General features: G+C 39.9%; 1 protein-coding gene and 1 long non-coding RNA gene across 2 annotated transcripts; both read left to right on the plus strand.

The window, feature by feature from the left end:
* Window positions 1–707: 707 nt before the first annotated feature.
* On the plus strand, window positions 708–1,976 carry LOC131232962 (uncharacterized). The gene is made up of 3 exons (XR_009165005.1): window positions 708–1,270; window positions 1,593–1,702; window positions 1,872–1,976. It is a non-coding gene; the product is annotated as an uncharacterized LOC131232962 (long non-coding RNA).
* An 8,963-nt stretch (window positions 1,977–10,939) lies between these two features.
* Window positions 10,940–11,446, plus strand: LOC131232432 (uncharacterized). The gene has a single exon (XM_058228651.1). The coding sequence runs from the start codon at window positions 10,940–10,942 to the stop codon at window positions 11,444–11,446; it is 507 nt and encodes a 168-aa protein (XP_058084634.1).
* Window positions 11,447–20,095: the final 8,649 nt, after the last annotated feature.

Genomic DNA, 20,095 nt, shown 5'->3' on the forward strand with positions numbered 1-20,095 from the left:
TTTCATGAAGTTATAAAGTGATTTTTTTTTCTTTTCTTTGGGTGTAGAAGCATTTATGCAGATATTTGACAATTCATATGCGACATGCACGTTGGCTTTGGTTTCTCTATTCAAACCAGGCAATGACTTTTGCTGTTGCCTTTTCTAATTTGGCATCTACCTTAACTGTTGGCATCTACCAGAAAATCATTGTTTGCTTTTTGTCATAGAATAGAAGAAAAGCTATGCCAATTTGCTAATCCCATGTTCTGCACCACATGGCTGAACAATTTTGGAGGTAACGCGATGAATAGTTTTCAGTTTTGAGTATGTATACATTTGATTGTATCTCATGTGGTTGTATTGTTTTGATTCTTGTTAATCAATGTTTGCAGGCTTTAATGCCTGTACTTTTCATGAATGTTTACATTGTTGGATTAAATCAACTGTTTGACATCAAAATAGACAAGGTATATACTCCCGTATGGATGCTTTTGCCATGCTTTCTAGATCATATTGTGTACACTAGAATCTTGCACAGAAGGAAGAACTTAGAGGGAAAAAAAATCTTTTTTCTCGATTGCGAGACCTGTCTCTTACTTTAGAGGTGTTATATGATGCTTAATTGGGAGAAACAATATGGATTTGTTCGACCTGGAAGTAGCAGTGGTTCGTCCACATTATGTAGTTTAAAGGAATCTTGCGTCCAATATACATATATGATTTTATCATATCTGAAGTGTTTTTATTGTTTCATGATCTAATGATTTAGCGCAGATGTGAAATATTTTAGATTGTTGGTGGATCTGAACATACTATACATGCAAAACTCACATTCTCATAAGAATCATATGGTATGACTAAGATTCTAACCTATGACTTTGCAAGAAAATGTATGAGTTATAAGCTTTCATAACACATCTTGTTTATTTTTTTATTCAGTGTAAACATTGGCTTGATTCTTTGAATTTTTATTTTATTTTATTTTATTTTTTTGGTATCAAGAAACATCACAAAGGAAGTTGGACCTGTAAGCATGATTTTATTATTTCCATTTTTATGAAATCAAGTCCCTCTCTTGTTGAGCATTGTTATTAGTCATTGTTTTATTTATTTATTATTTTTTTTACATTACTCTGTGTTTCTATTTACAATATGTAAAATTGCATCATATAAACGGGCATGGGTTATGATTCAGGTAGAGCTAGATGTGTAACATTTGGTAGACATTTAGATGATGTGGACTTTTGCTGCAAGCTAGCCAAAGAGGAATTAATGGTCATTCTTCCAGGTGGGTTGAGACACAATACTCAAATCATGTGATCTATGGCTCAAAAACAATGGATGATTGTACAAAATTAACTCATTCAAAGGGTGAGGATCATCCAATCGGCTTGATTCTTGTACTATGGCTTGCTCCCAATGGTACTATTGAATGAATAGTCCCGATTGATGATTGAATGTCCCATGTATCCTAATTCTGCATCTTCTTCTTCTTCTTCATCTTTTCTGCATTCCATTGTTTACTTTTTAATGTTTCACATTTGAAATTAAAGTAAGTTCTAGGTACTATTTAAAAGAATGATTTTTTTTTCCTTGTGCTTTATTTCTAGGTGTGATGATATGTGTGTGAAATCCTAGTAAGAGGGAGCTGAAAAATGATTTCAATTGAAGCAGATCAGACAATAGCTTTACATAGATAGTATTCCATATGGGTTGGATGGTATGGTATTTTCTCATGTTTTGCAGAGGAAATGATACCAAATTTCTTTTCTTGATGTTACAGAGTTCTAAAAAATTTGGGTGTTGGATTATAATATTTCCTTAGTAACTTGTAATTTCTTGAAATGGTTCATTTATCTTGAAATAGTACAATGTGCTTTCTTTTGTAGGTGCTTAATGCATTGGCCAGTCTTTTATGTAGGTCGGGTATATCTGCAGAGATATTATGGGATGGTGGTTGGCTTCTACGCTAACTTCTTCCACACAGAAATGAGAAGATCAGTGTATGCTCCCGAGTATTGTCTTTCTTTTTTATGTCATCTCGTCATCATCTTTCTCTATAATTTAGTTCTTCAGTTTCAGGGCATAGCTTTTTCATATGACTACATTGTTTGTATGATGAAATTGATTTTCATCCACGTGCAGTAAGCTTTCGGATCAAAGTGATGCTGAGAATAGGGTGTTAGTTGATGGCAAATTGATAACCAGTAGAGGCACATCCATGGAGTTCTTGCTTGCGATTGTTGAGAAGCTATTTGGCTGCAAGAAGGCATTGGATCTTACTGTCAATGAGAACTTTAAATAGACATATAACTATGATGTTAACATTGTACTTTTGTGAATGGATTAAAATGAATGATTGTATTTGATTGATTGAATGAATGATTGTGTTTGATTGAATGAATGAATGATTTAGTCATGAAGTATTTATTTATATTAGCTTGTATGAGTTGATCTATCAGGGTATGTACTACAATGGTAAGAGATGCCATTATTATATTTAATTTAATTTTTTTTAAAAAAGTAGGCATTAGCTACGGCTATTAACCGTAGCCCTTTATCTAGAAACCGTAGCTATTGCTAATTTCAGCCCATTGCTACAGTTCTCGCTCTACTTTTAGCTACATATATAATCTGTAGCTGTATATACTTTAAAGCTATGAAAAGTATTACTATGAATTTAATTCGTACCTATTGTTTCTATGACTACGGATTAAATCCATATCCATAGCTTTAAGACCTATGGCTACGGTACCAATGGCTATGGTCGTGCTACGGACTTTAACCGTTGCCATAGGCCTTTAGCTGCTACTTTTATCCGTAGCCTTTGCCCAGTTTTTTGGTAGTGACATCTAAGCCTACTCAAGCAAGGGAGAGAGGTGGGATATACTTGCTGAAACAGGATGATGATATAAATGCTAAAATGGCTAGTCTCGCAAGGAAGGTTGAGGCCATGGAACTTAAGTAGGATAAGGGTACTTAAGTAGGATAAGGGTAAGGAAACTATTTGTGGTATTTGTGCTTGTAACATTCACACAACTAAAAATTGCCTAATAATATTTGCTTTTCAAGAGGTACTAAATGAGCAATCTAATGCCATAAATAGTTACCAAAGACCTTTCAGTGGACCCATCTCTAACACATACAATCCTAGTTAGAGAAATCATCTGAACTTTAGTTGGAGGAATGGACAAACTGCTAATCCTCAAGGAATCCCTAACCAATTCTCGAATCAAGGGAAACCTCAAGAGGACCCGGTTTGGAAACATATTCAAAACAAAGAGCTTATCACTCAGGGTATATTGCAAACCCTTCAAGATGTTTCAACGGCCATACAGGGGCATGAGATAAAAAAATCAATTGGGGAAAAAGGGATTCTTCCAGTCCAACCTTTCCCTAATCCTAAACAGTAATATGAAATAAGTGACCCAAGCTCTTCAAATTAAATGGAGCAAGTTAAGTCTATCACCACTCTTAGGAGTGGGAAGATAATTGACAAATCTATTCCGGTAAGGGCTGAAAAACCTAAGGACCCGGAAGAGGACAATGATGATAGACCTAGCACTACTCCACAAGAATTAGAACCGGAACTTCAAGGCAAGCTGATTGCCCCATTCCCCCAATGGTTGGTTGCACCAAGATCTCTCTCTAACTGTTAGGACATTCTAGAGGTGTTAAAACAAGTGAAGGTCAATATTCCTCTACTTGATGTCGTAAAACAAATACCTTCCTATGCCAAATTTCTGAAAGATTTGTGTACGACCAAAAGATGGCAAAATATTCAAAAGAAAATCTTTTTAACTGAAAAATTTAGTGCCATCCTAAAGCAAGATGTGCCACAGAAATACAAAGATCCCGGTAGCCTAACCATCCCTTGTGTAATTGAGAACTACCGGATTGAGCACGCACTTCTTGACTTAGGAGCGAGCGTAAATCTTATCCTTACTCGGTCTATGAACAACTAGGTTTGGGTGAATTGAAACCCACCCGAACCACATTACAACTTTCCGATCGCTCAGTTTGTGTACTGAGAGGGATAATCGAGGATGTGTTGGTCCAGGTTGACAAATTCTATTACCCGTTAGATTTTATCATCCTGGATACTCAACCCATTATGGACACGAGCACTCAAATTTCCATCATTCTTGGTTGCCCATTCCTTGCCACTTTAAACGCAATCATTAATTATAGGAATGGAGTCATGAGTATGTATTTCAAAAATATGACATTAAAATTAAATATCTTTTTCAATATGGGCAAATAGTTTGAGGATGATGACGATTTCCATGACATTAACATGATTGACTTTTTCATGGAAGATAGAACACTTTTGAGCTTATCCTCTAACACTCTAGAGATGTGCATGTCCCACTCCCATGATTTTGATAATGATATGATTAGGGAGATGGGTGCCATGCTTAATACTGTTCCGGTACTTGAAGTTAACTGGTGAAGGCCATAATTTGAAGAATTGCCCCAAACTGATGTGGTGCCTCTACCATCTAACCTCAAGGCACCGAAGCTTGACCTAAAACCTTTGCTCCCTGATTTGAAATATGTCTATTTAGGTCAAGATGAGACATACCAGGTGGTGATTTCATCTCACCTTGAGCAAGAACAGGAGAGTATGCTCATTTCTACTCTTATTGAGCATAAGGGAGCCCTTGGATGGTCGATTGTGGACCTCAAGGTAATTGACCCTTTGATTTGTACTCACCGGATTCATCTTGAGGATAATGCAAAGACCTCATGATAACCATAATGTAGACTAAATCCAAACATGAAAGAAGTGGTTAAATTTAAGGTTCTTAAGCTATTGGATGTGGGTATCATATACCCAATATTTAATAGTCAATGGGTGAGTCCAACTTAGGTGGTTCCCAAGAAGTCTGGAATCACTGTCGTAGCCAATGCCAACAAGGAACTCGTGTCAACTAGAGTTACTACTGGTTGGAGAATATGCTACAAGAAGTTGAATACCATCACAAGTGTTGAGGCATAAAATAGGGAGAAAAGGTAAGAAGAACCGGTTGTCCGTAAATCGTTGTGCGCAACACTTTCTGCACAACTCGTTGTGTGAAATGAAGTGTATTGCACAGAAAACTGTGTGGGAATAGATCCTGAAGTACAGATTACCACACAATAGTTTCCACACAAAGGTGTCCGCACAAAGGAAGATCGTACAAAGGCGTTCGCACAAAGGAAGACTGCACAAAGGTGTCCGCACAAAGGCGTCTGCACAAAGGTGTCCGCACAAAGGAGTACGCACAAAGAGGTCCACGTAATGAGCTTATGTGGCATATTCGCACATGTGAGTGGCTATAAATACCCCACGACCCCTTTAATAGGGTCATTGGCAACCAATAGTTGAGAAGGAAGAAATTGCGGAAGAAGAGAGGTAAAGCTCGCCAATGTTGTGCGGAACATGCATTGTGCGGCACACAACGCTGCTGGTGCACCATGGGAGTCAGTGCACAATGCTGTTGGCGCACAAAGGGTGCCAACGCATAATAGAAGCCTGCGCACCACAACTTCAGCCAGTGCACAATGGCTCCTGTCAGCGCACAATGGCTTCTGATAGTGGCACAATGGCTTTTGACAGTGCACCATAGTTTCTGACCATGCGCAATGGCTCCTAACATAATATTCAACATTATGTTTTAATGTTTTATACATTTATGCATAATGTTGATGTTAAATACTGATTGTATATTATAATTCATAAGTATTCTATTTAGGATCAAAGGAGAAAGGGATGTAAAGAACTTAGAATATATAAATAAAGTGATTGTCTTTCTTGTTTTATTTTGGTAATCAATCAAATGAATGAAATTTCTCAAACGAAATGCATTTGTTTCTTATTCGAAACAAAATGGCGACTCTGCTGGGGATTTTTCATATTCATTTGAATATTAGCCTAAGAATTACAAGGGAGATAATCACAATTGTTTGGCATCTTCATGGTGCCAAAATGGCAACTCTCAATGGGAACATCCTACGTTTCACCTCCAAAATAGAATACGATTTAATATAAGTACTAATTTTCCTTTACTTTGTGAATATGAACGACAGGAGAAGAAGAACATTGCAACCAACCAATTAATGACAGCCTTTCAAGGGAAGATATTTTTTTACTTCACCACGATGGGATTTGTTGCGGAGTATGCTGATGAACGAACCGGACTTAGTGAAAGTAAAGCGGTAGCAGACAAGCAAACAGAATCACGAGCAGCCGTTATAGTCGTGACTGCTTCACTAGTAATGCAAGAAGAAAAAGATGAATGGATTGTCGTCACTTGCAGAAGGACAGACTCAGAATGTAACCGCAACAAGAACAAGCTCGTCGTTGAGAAGAGTTAGGGGGCTGATACCACGAAATGCCGCTAGAAAAAATCTTGAACTTGCCCCTCCTGCGATATACCCTAGGCGAACAGTTCCACAGCTGACGTCATGTGATTTCCCGACTTTGATGACCCCGAGAGACATGTGGACGAAAGAATAAAAGGGCAAAGCATTGCTAGTAAGTTCACCGGTGTCTGTTTCGCCCTAATCAATTAATGGCAATGGGGGCACAGAGAAGTCAAATGAAACCCCATCGCCCCTCTTTTCGTGAGCCCCATTACGTCAACGTATTCTTATCCCACTCCGACTACAGCTTCATCGAAGAGTGGGGAAGCCACAATGCACATGGCCGGAACAAATCAGGAAAATACACCAACTATGGAGGATCATGTAAATGAAATGGTGGAAGCACAAAGAGCACTAATGGAAGAATGCAAAAATCTCAGAGAAGCCTTAACGACTCTCACACACAATGTTGGCCGAATGGTAGCGCCCCTAGTGACTGATAATGTGAGTGAAAGAGAGCAACACCCCGAAGGGTCACAGCTACCGAGGACCAGGTCGCATGGATCTGTTCCCATGACAAGAATGGTGACACAAGAAGAAATACGACAGGTCGTTGAAGAGGTGGTTAGGTCGGAGAAAGAACGTAAGGGCATAGGAAGATTCAGATATCGTACACCATACCCGAGAGAAGTGGAGGATATCCCTTTCTCGAACAATTTTAAACATCTAGACTTTTAAAAGTTCAATGGGGATGGATCGCCAGAAGAACACTTGGTGCACTTCATCACCAATATGGGGAATTTCTCCAGTACCCCAATATTGTCTTCGATAATTTGGGTCTTCTCTAACGAATAAAGCGTTCAGATGGTATGCTAGCTTAACGCCTAGGTTGATAAGAACATGGAAGCAGATGCAAGACGCATTCATGTCAAATTTCTTCTCATCAGAATGTGATGTCAATATCACGGAACTAGCTTCAGTGCGACAGAGAGAAGGAGAGCAAGTGGAAAAATTTATAGACAGATGGAAGACCTTGGGAGCTTCTTACAGGCAATTACCAGAAGAAAAAGAATAGGTGAAAATGTGCTTGAACTCTATAAAAACTGGAATAACATTTGGTCTCACCAGTGCAGACATCAGAACCTTCCATGACTTGGCTACAAAAGTGCATGCTATAGAATTAATGACTCGGAAGATGCCGACGTTTAATTATGAAATGGTTAGAAAAGGACCTCAAAAGTTGATCACAAATGTGGTTGATCACAAAAAGAGGAACCATGAAGTAAGAGAAGTGAAAGACAAAAGGACGAAAAGGAGAGAAGAGTCGAGTCACCCCAGAGGGAGGTTTTACGACAACAGACCTTGATCATTGAATTCTCATGAGGGTTTTACGTTTGAAAAGGAGGACGTACTCCCCATGATGAATCAGTTGCTAAAAGCTGGAACAATTGAACTGCCGCTATCAAAACATCCTGAGGAGGCATCTAAAACAAAGGAAAGAGACTTCTGTCATTATCACCCCCTAGTAGGGCACCCAACAGAAAATTGTTATACACTGAAGTGTATTATACAAAGGATGATAAACAATGGAAAAATAATAGTCGGGAAAGAGAAAGAAAGGGATAGAAGAGCGACTGCAAATGTACTCACCTTGCGAGAAGATTATCAAGAGAGGACAAGGGTGAATGATCAGAGAACAACAGGAAAAGTTACCGTGACTACCTTGTGATTAGGGAAGAAGATGGCTAGCCTACCAAGTTCAAAAAATGAAAAAGTGAAGGCAGAAGCAGCCAAGAGTCACACCAGCGACAATAGCAGTGGTGAGAAGGAAAAGGGAAAGGAGACAGGGAAAGTGATTTATGACATTATAAGTCACTTGAAAGGCATTCCAGCCTGGTTGAGTGTTTATGACGCTCTGAAGTTGTTAGAAGACACTTGACAAAACTTAACCAAAGCATGATCTAATGAAAGCATAAGAGAAGTGTTGCTGACTGAGTTAGAAAGTGATAAACAAGAGGATTGTCTGCCGGTTATCTCCTTCTCTGATGAAGACCTGACCTGTGATGGGGGACATAATAGGCCGTTGATGATAATGGGTCATATTTGCGGTAAGCAAGTAAAACGGATAATGCTTGATAACAGGTCTGCTGTAAACCTGTTGCCAATAACAATGCTGAATAAATTAGGTTATCGATGCTCGAACCTATGCCCTAGTGGAATGATGATACAGGGCTTTAATAAAGATGGACAGTGTGCGCTTAAGAAGATTACAATAACGCTGGAGATAGCAGTGCTAACTACGAATGTCGTCTACCATGTTATAAATGCAGTGACTACATATAATCTCCTCCTGGGAAGACCGTGGATGCATCAGTATGGCATCATACCTTCTACCCTGCACCAGTGTTTCAAGTACTGCAAAGACGGGGTACAGTATAAAGTGTTAGCCGATGAAAGACCATATACAGAAGCTGAAGCTTTCTTCGTAGATGCGAGTTATTATGATACATTTTCTAATAAGGAAGAGAAAGAGAACGATGAGAACAAGAACTAAGAAAATGTTTGTATGGAAATAATGAAAGAAAAAGGAACAAAGTCGCTTGTAATAGAGAAAGTGAAGAAGAAGTTCTATTTTATCCCGAAACATCTGCGATATCCAGGGCAACCGCCATTAACGTTGCTATTGCCTGAACAATTGGAGATTCTGCAGTCAAATTATACAGTACTGCTCCCGTATGCTAAGAGGAATAGGCTGTTTCCCTTCATTCTGAAGAGGTTTTGTGTTAAACCCAGTGCAAGGTATCCAGAGTCGATCGAATTCTATGCTCCTTTAGAAATAAAATAGGACGAAGCAGTCAGCAATGGGGTGAAAAATCATGAAGAAAACGAAAGCTTAATGCTCGAAGAGCTGGAGAGATATAGTTTGGCAAGTCAAAAAATCATAAAGAAAATGGGCTTTGACCACGAAGAACCTGTTGGTTTAAATTATAGGAAAGGAATTCAGATTCCAATTGGGGTTAATCATAGGAAGCGAGAAAAATTCCAAGGTCTGGGAGCAGAATCTTCAGTCAATATGGTGACAGTTGACCAGATAGAAGAAATGGACCTTGATGTGATCAGTAAGCCCGAGACAGCTCCAAAGAAGATGGAGGATGGGGGGCAACCAACGATTGACAGCTTGAAAGAGATAAATTTGGGAATAGAGGAAGAACTGTGGTATACTTTCATAAGTGCCAATCTATTAGAAAAAGAAGCTAATCAATATGTTAGTCTCTTGAAGGAAAATAAAGATGTCTTTGCTTGGATATATGCGGAAATGCCCGGTCTAGAGCCGACAGTAGTGATACATCGGCTGAATATCTCTAAAGACAAAAGACCCATTAAGCAAACAGAGAGGCGGTTTCACCCAGACTTGGTGCCCAAGATAGAAGAAGAAATAAGCAAACTGATAAAGGTTGGATTCATTAGAGAAGTTAAATATCCTAGGTGGATATCAAATATAGTCCCGGTAAAGAAGAAGAATGGGCAGATCAGGGTTTGTATTGACTTCAGAGATTTGAATGAAGCATGTCCAAAAGATGATTTTTCACTGCCAATAATAGAAATGTTAATTGATAGTACTACGCAGTATGCTGTCATGTCCTTTGTGGACGGCTATGCCAGCTACAATCAAATACTAATGGCACCTGAAGATGAGGAGGCGATGGCTTTCAGAACCCCATTGGGAATATATTGTTACAAGGTCATGCCGTTCGGACTCAAGAATGCAGGAGCAACATATTAAAGGGCAATGTAGAACATATTTCAAGACATGATGCATAAGCATGTTGAGTGTTATGTGGACAACTTGGTAGTCAGGTCAAATCATCATAAGGAGCATCATGAACATTTGGTATCGGTCTTCTGCTGAATTAGAAAGAAACAGTTGAAGATGAACCCAACTAAATGTGCCTTTGGAGTGTCGTCGAGAAAATTCCTTGGTTTTGTGGTAAGACATAGGGGTATCGAAATAGATCCAGAGAAAGTTAGAGCTATTCAGGGTATGCCTCCTCCGAGAACGTTGAAAGAGCTGAAAAGTTTGCAGGGCAAGTTAGCTTATATCCACCGCTTTGTCTTAAACCTAGCAGGAAGATGCCAGCCATTTTCTCATCTGATGAAGAAAGGAGCAAAATTCATATGGGATAAATCCCGCCAAAATGCCTTCGATTCAATAAAAGAATTGTTGAAATAACCTCCAATATTAACAGCCCCCATGAAAGGAAGGCCCCTCATTTTGTATATATCAGCAGCTGAGAATTCACTGGGAGCCCTGCTGGCATAAGTGAATGAAAATGGAAAAGAAGCGGCACTTTATTATTTAAGTTGAAAATTGATCAGTGCAGAATGCAACTATATGCCTATCGAAAAGATATGCTTGGAATTGGTGTTTGCAGTTCAGAAATTAAGGCATTATTGTTTGTCCAATGACATAACTCTGATATCTCGAGCAGATCCCATTAAGTTTTTGATGACAAGGCCGATGTTGTCAGGAAGGTTGGCAAAGTGGATGTTACTATTATTAGAGTATGTGATTACGTACGAACCGGCGAAAGCAGTAAAAGGACAAGCAATGGCAGATTTTTTAGCAGCTCATCCTATGACAGATTGCGAAGCTATTCTCGATGATTTTCCAGATGAACAAGTCATGGTGACAAAACTACCTAAAGTGTGGCAAATGTTCTTTGATGGGGCGGCCCGGGCAACCGGGGCAGGTGCCGGAGTAATATTCATTACCCCACAGGGCGATTTGTTGCCTTATTCTTTCAAGTTAGGTATGACATGTACAAATAACGAAGTTGAATATAACGCCCTCATCATCAGGATGGATATAGCCAGTGAACTGGGAATAAAACACCTGCAAATTTATGGGGATTCTAAGCTGGTCATAAATCAGGTGGCGATGGAATTTGAGGCAAGGAAACTGAAACTTTTGCCGTACTGTCAAAAAACACAACACTTATTGGTGAAATTTTTAAACATTGAAGTTAAGCATATACCACGATATGAGAATGTGAAGGCCGATGCTTTGGCCAGTCTAGCAGCAGCATTATCTTGCCTAGATCGAAGCCCCCTGTAAGTAACAATTGAAGAAAGGAGATTCCTACCTTCGGCAGAGATAGTTGGTAAAATAATGGAAGCCCTACTCGTATCATGCTTAGAAGTGACAATAGATGATTGGCGTCAGCCTTTCATCGACTATCTCAAGTACGATATCTTGCCAGATGATCCAGAAGTGAAATCACAGATTAAGCAGAAAATAAAAAGATTCATTTTGTGTAATGAAGAATTATACAAAAGATCTTATAATGAAATGTTATTGCGATGTCTAAACAAAGAAGAGGCACGTCAAGTGCTACAAGAGGCACATTCTGGGGAATGCGGGGCGCATCAAGCTGGGAGGAATTTGTTCCACCGAGTGCATCGAATGGGATATTACTGGCCGACAATGTTTAAAGACACAATAGATTATGTGAAGCAGTGCCATGAGTGTCAAATCCATGGAGACATCATACATGTCCCTCCTGAAGATCTTTATCAGTCAGCTACTTCTTGGCCTTTTGCCGCGTGGGGACTTGATGTCATTGGCCCCATAAATCCACCATCGTCTAGAGGGAAACAGTATATATTAGCAACGACAGACTATTTTTTCAAATGGATGGAAGTGGTTGCACTACGAAGTGTTAAAGAGAAAGATGTTGTTAGTTTTATTCGGCATGCGATAATATATCGTCATGGTATCCCAAAGAGAATCATTACAGATAACAGTGCTCCTTTCAAAAATAAGGGGATGGAGAAGTTATGTCAGAAATTCAAGATTCACCAGTCATTCTCAACACCCTATTATCCACCAGCCAATGGGCTAGCTGAAGCATTCAATAAGACAATTGTAAAAATATTGAAGAAAATAGTGAGCGGGAATAAGCATGACTATGATGAAAAACTGCAGGAAGCTCTATTATGGGCTTATAGAACAATGCACCGTACAGCAACAAAGGATACTCCGTATTTATTAGTTTATGGTGTGAAAGTTGTTGTGCCGATCGAGATACAGGTCGCTTCACTAAGGGTGGTGGTGCATCAATCAATTACAGATGACGAAAATGCAAAGATATGGCTGAAAGAATTGATTTGCTTGATGAAAAAAGGCTGGCAGCCCAACAATGCTTACAATTATATCGAGCTCAAGTTTTTGTTGCCTTCGATAAAAAGGTTAAACACCGATCTTTCAGGAAAGGGGATTTGGTTTTGATGTTAAAAAGGCCAATAGTAATCACTCAGCGAATAAGGCAAGTTTTACCCTAAGTGGGACGAACCGTATGTAATAACTGAAGTTTACTCCAATGGAGCATACAGAATAACATATCAAGATAGACGAGGCATCAGTATACTGATCAATGTTCACTTCCTCAAGAAATATTACTCCTGACAGCAGGAGAAATTTTGATTTAGAAGATTATCAAGATAATCCTTCTATATCGAAAGGGAACAATCACAGATGAAACGACGAAATGTTGAAATAGCCTTTACAGGCACAGCCTTATATTCTGTCTTCATGAGCAAAAGAACTGCGAAGGACAAAGTCATGTACTCCCCCTCATGAGAATGAATAAAAAGTGTAAACTTTGCCGCCAAAACATTAATAATTACTACTAAGCATTGATTATCGCCAAGCATCGTTGATTATCACCAAATTCGTCGAACGTCAATGATTATCGCCAAAATTAGTAACTGTCGCTGTCATCATCAATTGCTCATATGATTTTATTTTATTAAAATTGCTATCATCGCCAAGTTGATATACTATGTTAAACATAATACGAATGTTCTTAGGACATCATCAGCGACAACGAAATATCAATTATTAATTTACCAATTTTGGCAGCGAAATATCAAAGTTGGTGACAGCGATGGCAGCTTACTTCTTAAGGCAGCCTCGCCAAGCCTTACATGGCTAACTATGCATAAGACCGATCTCTTTTGCCATTCGGGTAGTAGTGAGAAGCTAGTGGCCCTAGAAAGCCCATGAAGGCCATCATGTGTATACCCATGCGGGTAGCGGACAGAGCCAGCGACTAAAAGCCCTAAAAGGCTAAAAAGTTGTAAAACGGCTAGTCATGTGTGAGACCAATGCCGTTTGTGAGCTCTCCGATAGCGTCATGGACGAGGATGAAAATACCCTCCCAGGAATGGGTCCGAACTGACTGACGAAGAAAACCTAGATTCCTAGTTTGATTTTGGTATTAACTCATGAGGAAGGGCATAAACCTACTTATTGATGGACCGACGACCTTGGATTTGGTACCTAAGGTAGCTTGGTAAAGCCTCGTGAACTCTAGAGAGTTACTGTGGCCATCCTTATGCTTAAATCCCACTCACGGTCGTGACTGCTCCAACTACTCAAGAGCTTAAACTGTGTGTGGCTATCTAACTAAACTAAAATCTAGCACCGCCTATCAAAGCATAAATCACATAGGGGAATCCCATACTGACAATCATTATATGTGGTGATTTTGTTAATAATGCTTAGATGAGATGTCATGTTGAGACTATTGCATTAGTAAACATGCTATATATCATGAATCCCAAAATGATTCATGATGTAGAAATTGATGAAAGAGCAGAATAGCTTAAAATATCTTTAAGAAATTTTGCAAGTTGTTTATATATCATGATACAAAAAAATATTTACATGAAACATCTACAGATCTTCAGTAATGTTCAATATCTCCAAGTAATGTTGCAACTCTTCTTTCAATTGGGACTGTACTATAGTAGTTGTGCGCTCGGCTATAAGGATCATGCTGGCTTGGTTAGGAGCACCGATTAGTTCAGATTCTAAAGAAGCGGTAGCTTCCCCATTCCTCATCCGTTCAGTTTGTACGGTACCAATTAATTGATTATTTGTTTCCAGCTCCACTTTGATCTGGCAAATAGTTGCATCTTCTGCATCCCACTGACTCTTGAGTAATAGAATCTCCTTCTCAAGAAAAGCAATCTGATCACTAATGTTTGCCTTATTTCTGTCGAAAATCTTCAATTTCTCATGGAGAGACTGATTAACAGTATTATAGTTAGCAAGAACATCATCCGCCTGAGAGAGTTTCTCCTTAAGAAGTGTCAATGCCTTTTGATGATGTAGAATTTTGGGAGCAATAACCATATTCTGCATTGCTTTTAAGATCTTCGTGGAGTCATAAAATTGTGATAAGGAAGTGTAGAGAGGCTAAACATCCACATGTGCCAGGCGAGTTGAGTGAGCAAGAACTGCTAGAGCACTATCCAAAAAGGGCCATTGATTCAGATTTTAAAAGCACCGACGATGACAGAAATCACATTTTTAAAGAGCCCCAACATAAGAGGCGGCACCTTTTCTAGAGAGAACTTGTCGAAAGCCGCAGTTACTGAGTTAGATCCTTCAGATCCACTGAGAGTTGGCATAGCTGAAACTAAATGATAAGAAGGGAATATAAGTTTAAAAGAAAGCGTATGCTTATTCAATGTTGGTATAAAATAAACAAAATATATATATACCTGGAGTAGGAGCAGTAGCAGGGGCAACTGGAATAGAATGAGTTGTAGGAGCTATAGAGCTGGGGACTTCTGTAGTTATAATAGCATTGAAAGAAAGTTCTTGAGCTCTTACAGTGCTTGAGTCAAGGGTGCTTGGAGTAGGAACATCAATTGGATCAGAAAGAAACACCAAACTTCGGGCCACCGGCTGAATAAGAGAAGGATGTGTAGTAGGGGACCTTCTAGTCTGAGTAGGGGCATCAGATGTTTGATGGACTGATGGCAAAGTTTCTTTTGGACCGGGAAGAAGAAGTACGTTCCCCACCATTGCCTGAATATCAGAGGGATGATCCTCTACATCCCCTGAAGTTGATGTTCCACGAGCAGCCACCTCAGCAACGTCCACGATATAAGGGGAATACGAAGCATCAAAAGAAAAAAAGATGTTTCTACCAGGAGTACCACCATATTCTCCATAGCCAATTTGCTCTTCATTATCCAGAGAAGTCTCCGGAATGGGATGGGAAGTGTCAGGATGAGTGGTCGGAGCATCAGGAAGAGAAGACCTAACTTCAGCATCGCTTCTTCTCTAACGTTTATCTCAGCATTAGTATCTGCATTTACCAAAGAATCTCCTTCATCAGTGAGACTTGTGGGAGAAGACGTGTCTTCGATTGCAATATTTGTAGAATATTCTGACAAGTTGTCTTCCTCCGATACGGTTGCTTTTCCTTTATAAATAGTCTTCATAGGAAGAAGATGTGCACCACGGGAGGGAGAAGGAATTGGTTGTGCCAAAACCACAGGAGACAGTGACTTAGCACGAGAGTGGGCCATAGGGGAAGTAGTGATAACAATTCGACATACAACCGGAGAAGTTGTGGCAGTGACACGATTGGCTGCGGTTTCTATAAGATCCATAATAGGAACAATTGTGGTAGCTGCATGTTCGACAGGCTGGGAAGTTGCAGGAGGGACAGGTTCTATAATCGAAGGAATAATAGGAGCAGGACTTGCAAGTTGATTTTCTCCTATGGGAGAAGGGGAAGGCAGGATACCCCCTGCAGTTTCAAATTCATTGTGAGGACTGGCTGATCTTTCTCTCTGGTTTTTCAGATCCAAAGGGGAGCCAAAAGCAATCCATCCTTCAAGAGTGTTTAGGGGCTTTATCTCTCTGATAGGCTCTTTTACAAAAAAAAATTCGATGAAGTTTCCCTGGGATGGCGGCTTGATCTTTCTTGTAAAAGTATCCGATCCCTTGTTCTGGTCTGTAATTCCTCAAACATGGGGGAGGAACCTAGATAGGGCAATCCATTGAGAAGCAATTGTATACTAAATAGTAATGATGACTCCACCATCACATCTAGGAATATGAAGCCGTTACTCTGTGATTATATCTTGGGAGGATGAATCGAGAGCCAAAATTTCTAGTCAGGAGCTGCTTCCATATCAGAACCCAGTTGTAAGGACCAACTCCGTAGCTCCTCATTGTTCTGGTGACTTCTTCACTTACTTGGGGCATAGTCTGATCATACCCAAATTGTCTAGTGAATCGATTCGAGTAATATGGTTCTTGCCAGAACTCTAGTCCTTCCCATAATGGAAGACTGCCAGAACGAATGCAGAGAAAGAAAGTCCTTTCAATAGGGTCCAGATCCTGGTTGTCCTCAACATCTGTCCTCGGCCTGATAATCTAAGTAAAAGGGAAAGAAGTTGATGGATTCTATGTTGTCAATTTTATCTACTATCCATTCATATCCCTTCCTTATCATTTTTGGTTTCAGAAAATGCCACAAGGGCAGATGGTCAGGATGGACATAAGCCTTCTCCAGATCATTGTATGTCCAAGGGAAATAAATGCCGAGCCATCTGGAGAAGTAATGCCATGGAGCGAAAGCAGATGAAACTCCTAGCGCCGGGCTTGAGCAATGCGCCGCGGCATGACCGAAAGCTCTATATAATGAACATAAAATAGGAGGGGCCAAGGAATATCTTTTTTTACCTTCTGCCATTACACCCATCGCTACAAATAGAGTTAGCTGAATAGAGTCTGAACTCTTTGAACTAGGAAGCACAACTAAGCTCAACCAGTAAGCCAAGAAAGCGGCTAGTTCAGTTTCGGCAATGAAGTTGGCCGGACCTCTTATTTTCTTGTGAGTGGCTTCTAATTCAGCACAATGGCTGCCAGGGAACCTAAAAAGAGAAAAAAGGGAGAAGACCAATGAGTAATTCATGCTTATGGTAAGTGTTGTTTGAAAGGGAAGGAAAATGTTAAAATACTTACACCAAGTATCGGGAAAAGTGTGCCAGCCATTAAAGAGGAGAAACCTTGTGAACGTCAGCAAAATAAGATGTTTCACAGAAAAGTTCAATGGTTGATGCTATAACTTTGGGCACCCTTTTGCGTGTGACAAAGGAAAACTCTTTGTTTGAAGGAACGTATTCACCAAGAAAGGAGCCGGAGATAGGTAGACCCGCCATCATATAAAGATCCCATAAGGTGATACTTACCTCTCCTATTGGAAGATGGAAAGAATTCGTGGTAAAAGACTAGTATTTCATAAAACCTTTATATATCATCGTGTCTTTTTGGAAAAATTTCAAAGTAGCTTCTATGACATGATAAATTCTAGCCACAGTAAGGACGTCTTTATGTTTCTCCAAAATCACTTTAGTCCAAGCATTGTAGTATGGACGAGCGGTCCAAAGACCTCGTGTTCTGAATTCATCCTTACCCCACAATGACTCACGATGATGGAAATGTTGTTGAATCGTCTTGAAGAAATGAGTATAATATAGGGAATGAGGGTCGTGACATGGTGTGAGAAAACGCATGTATCTTATTTGCCCAGTCTTTTGAGTTAAGCCTTTATCTATGACATAACCCTTGAGAATTTGTGGCTCTTTTCTCACCCAATTAGACACAATTAAGATCTTGTTCTGTGCCATGTAGTCTGTTGGTTCGCTCTGGAGGATGGAGAGGTGGCGCTGAAGTTGCAAGGGTAGGGAAATGGTTTCATCTCTATACGGTTGCGGAATTTAATTACTTTAGTAATCAACTTGACTAAATCCTAAGCATTCTGTAAATGTCTTCAGTTATGTTCTTGAATCTTCTCCTAGAAAATTTCATCTTGGCTATTTTCTCTTACTCGTTTTAGGACTGATGGGAGAGGAGAAGCCTCTACGGCAGAAGGACAATTATCATTGGTGCGAAAGTTGTTTGTGCATTTTAACCAATCTTCCCAATCAGATTCTTGTCCTGAAAGGGGGGACCCTCTATCTCCTGCATTATTATGCCCATGTGAATATACTCGATAGGCGTTGAATACGGTCTGCAAAGTTGATGATAATAGGAGCTGGTTCTTTGAAAAAGGAACTATAATTCTCGCCAGAGCAAAGTCTTTTCTAGTTATGGGGTTTCCTAGATTGTGGGTCAGATGGCCCTGCAGTACTTGGGGAAGTGAGAGGTCTTTTCGAGCTAGCCATTTGAAACCTACGCGGGAGGAGGAAAATTCTTTAAGCTGAAATGAAAGTATCGTAAAAGTGCTGAGAAGAAAGAACAAATAAATTTAAAGTCTGAATCTATAAGCATAAGTTGTTGTGCGCGAAGTGTTGTGTGCAAGGTATTGTGCGCAGGGCTGTTGTGCAGAACAGCTATTATGCGTAAAATAAAGTGTGCAAAGTGTTGTGCATAGGGCTGTTGTGCATAAAATGAAGTGCGCAAGGTATTGTGTGCAAGGCTATTGCGTGGAACAGCTGTCATGTGCGAAAAATAAAGAGCATAAAGTGTTGTGCGGAACGTCTGTTGTGAGCAATGTGAAGTGCACAAGTGTTGTGTGTAAGGTCTTTGAGCACTACCTATCATGCGCTGGATTTTTGACCAAGTACAGAAGGGGTATTGCATGCTATGTTTTGTTGTGCAGAACAAGCTGTTGTGTGTAAATGTGTTGTGCGGAGTAGCTGTTGTGCGGCGCACAATGAGGAAGCACGCAAAGCGAGAAACTTGATGTAAAAACAGTGCGGAGTAGAGGGGAAAAGTGGTGGAAATGAAGAAAAGTCCTGAATTTATAGGAAGAGATTAGGGGTGTTTTGCGAAAATTATTGCGCGGCAAGTGTTGTGTGGAATTCGTTGTGCGCAAATCCGTCAGCGCACAATAGAGAAAATAGGCACATAATAAAGGAGGAAAAATGATATTTGGAAAATGGTTATTGATCCTACATGTTTATTTTGTAGGTGTAAACAAAAAATAAAAAATGCAGGATCAAGGGGGCATCTATTAAGGCATACAGTAGGGAGAAAAGGTAAGAAGAATCGGTTGTGGGCAAATCGTTGTGCGCATATCGCTGTGCGCATATCGTTGTGCGCAACACTTTGTGCACAACTCATTGTGCGAAATGAAGTGTATTGTGCAAAACACTGTGCGAGAATAGATCCTGAAGTACAGATTACCGCACAACAGTTTCCGTACAAAGGCGTCCACATAAAGGAAGACCGCACAAAGGTGTCCGCATAAAGGAAGACCGCACAAAGGTGTCCGCATAAAGGCATCTGCACAAAGGCATCCACACAAAGGAGTCTGCACAAAGAGGTCCGCGCAATGAGCTTACATGGCATATTCACACGTGTGAGTGGCTATAAATACCCCACGATCCCTTTAATAGGGTCATTGGCAACTGATAGTTGAGAAGGAATAAATTACGGAAGAAGAGAGGTAAAGCTCGCCATCGTTGTGTGGAACATGCATTATGCGGCGCATAATGCGGCTGGCGCGCAACGCTGCTGACACACCATGGGAGTTAGTGCACAATGCTGTTGGTGCACAAAGGGTGCCAGCGCACAACAACTTCAGCCAGCACACAATGGTTCCCGTTAGTGCACAATTGCTTCTGATAGTGGCACAATGGCTTTTGACAGTGCGTCATAGTTTTTGACCATGCGCAATGGCTCCTAACATAATATTCAACATTATGTTTTAATGTTTTATACATTTATGCATAATGTTGCTGTTAAATACTGATTATATATTGTAATTCATAAGTATTCTATTTGGAATCAAAGGAGAAAGAGATGTAAAGAACTTAGAATATATAAATAAAGTGACTGTTTTTCTTGTTTTCTTTTGGTAATCAATCAAATGAATGAAAATTTTCAAACGAAATGCATTTGTTTCTTGTTCGAAACAACAAGGAAGGACCACTTTCCTTTGCCCTTCAT

Source organism: Magnolia sinica, chromosome 18 (genome assembly GCF_029962835.1).
Source record: "Magnolia sinica isolate HGM2019 chromosome 18, MsV1, whole genome shotgun sequence".
Classification (NCBI taxonomy): domain Eukaryota; kingdom Viridiplantae; phylum Streptophyta; class Magnoliopsida; order Magnoliales; family Magnoliaceae; genus Magnolia; species Magnolia sinica.

What these genes read in the sequence shown, in the direction of transcription:
- LOC131232432 (XM_058228651.1), top strand. Translation starts at nt 10,940, where the DNA reads ATGGCAGATTTTTTAGCAGCTCATCCTATGACAGATTGCGAAGCTATT.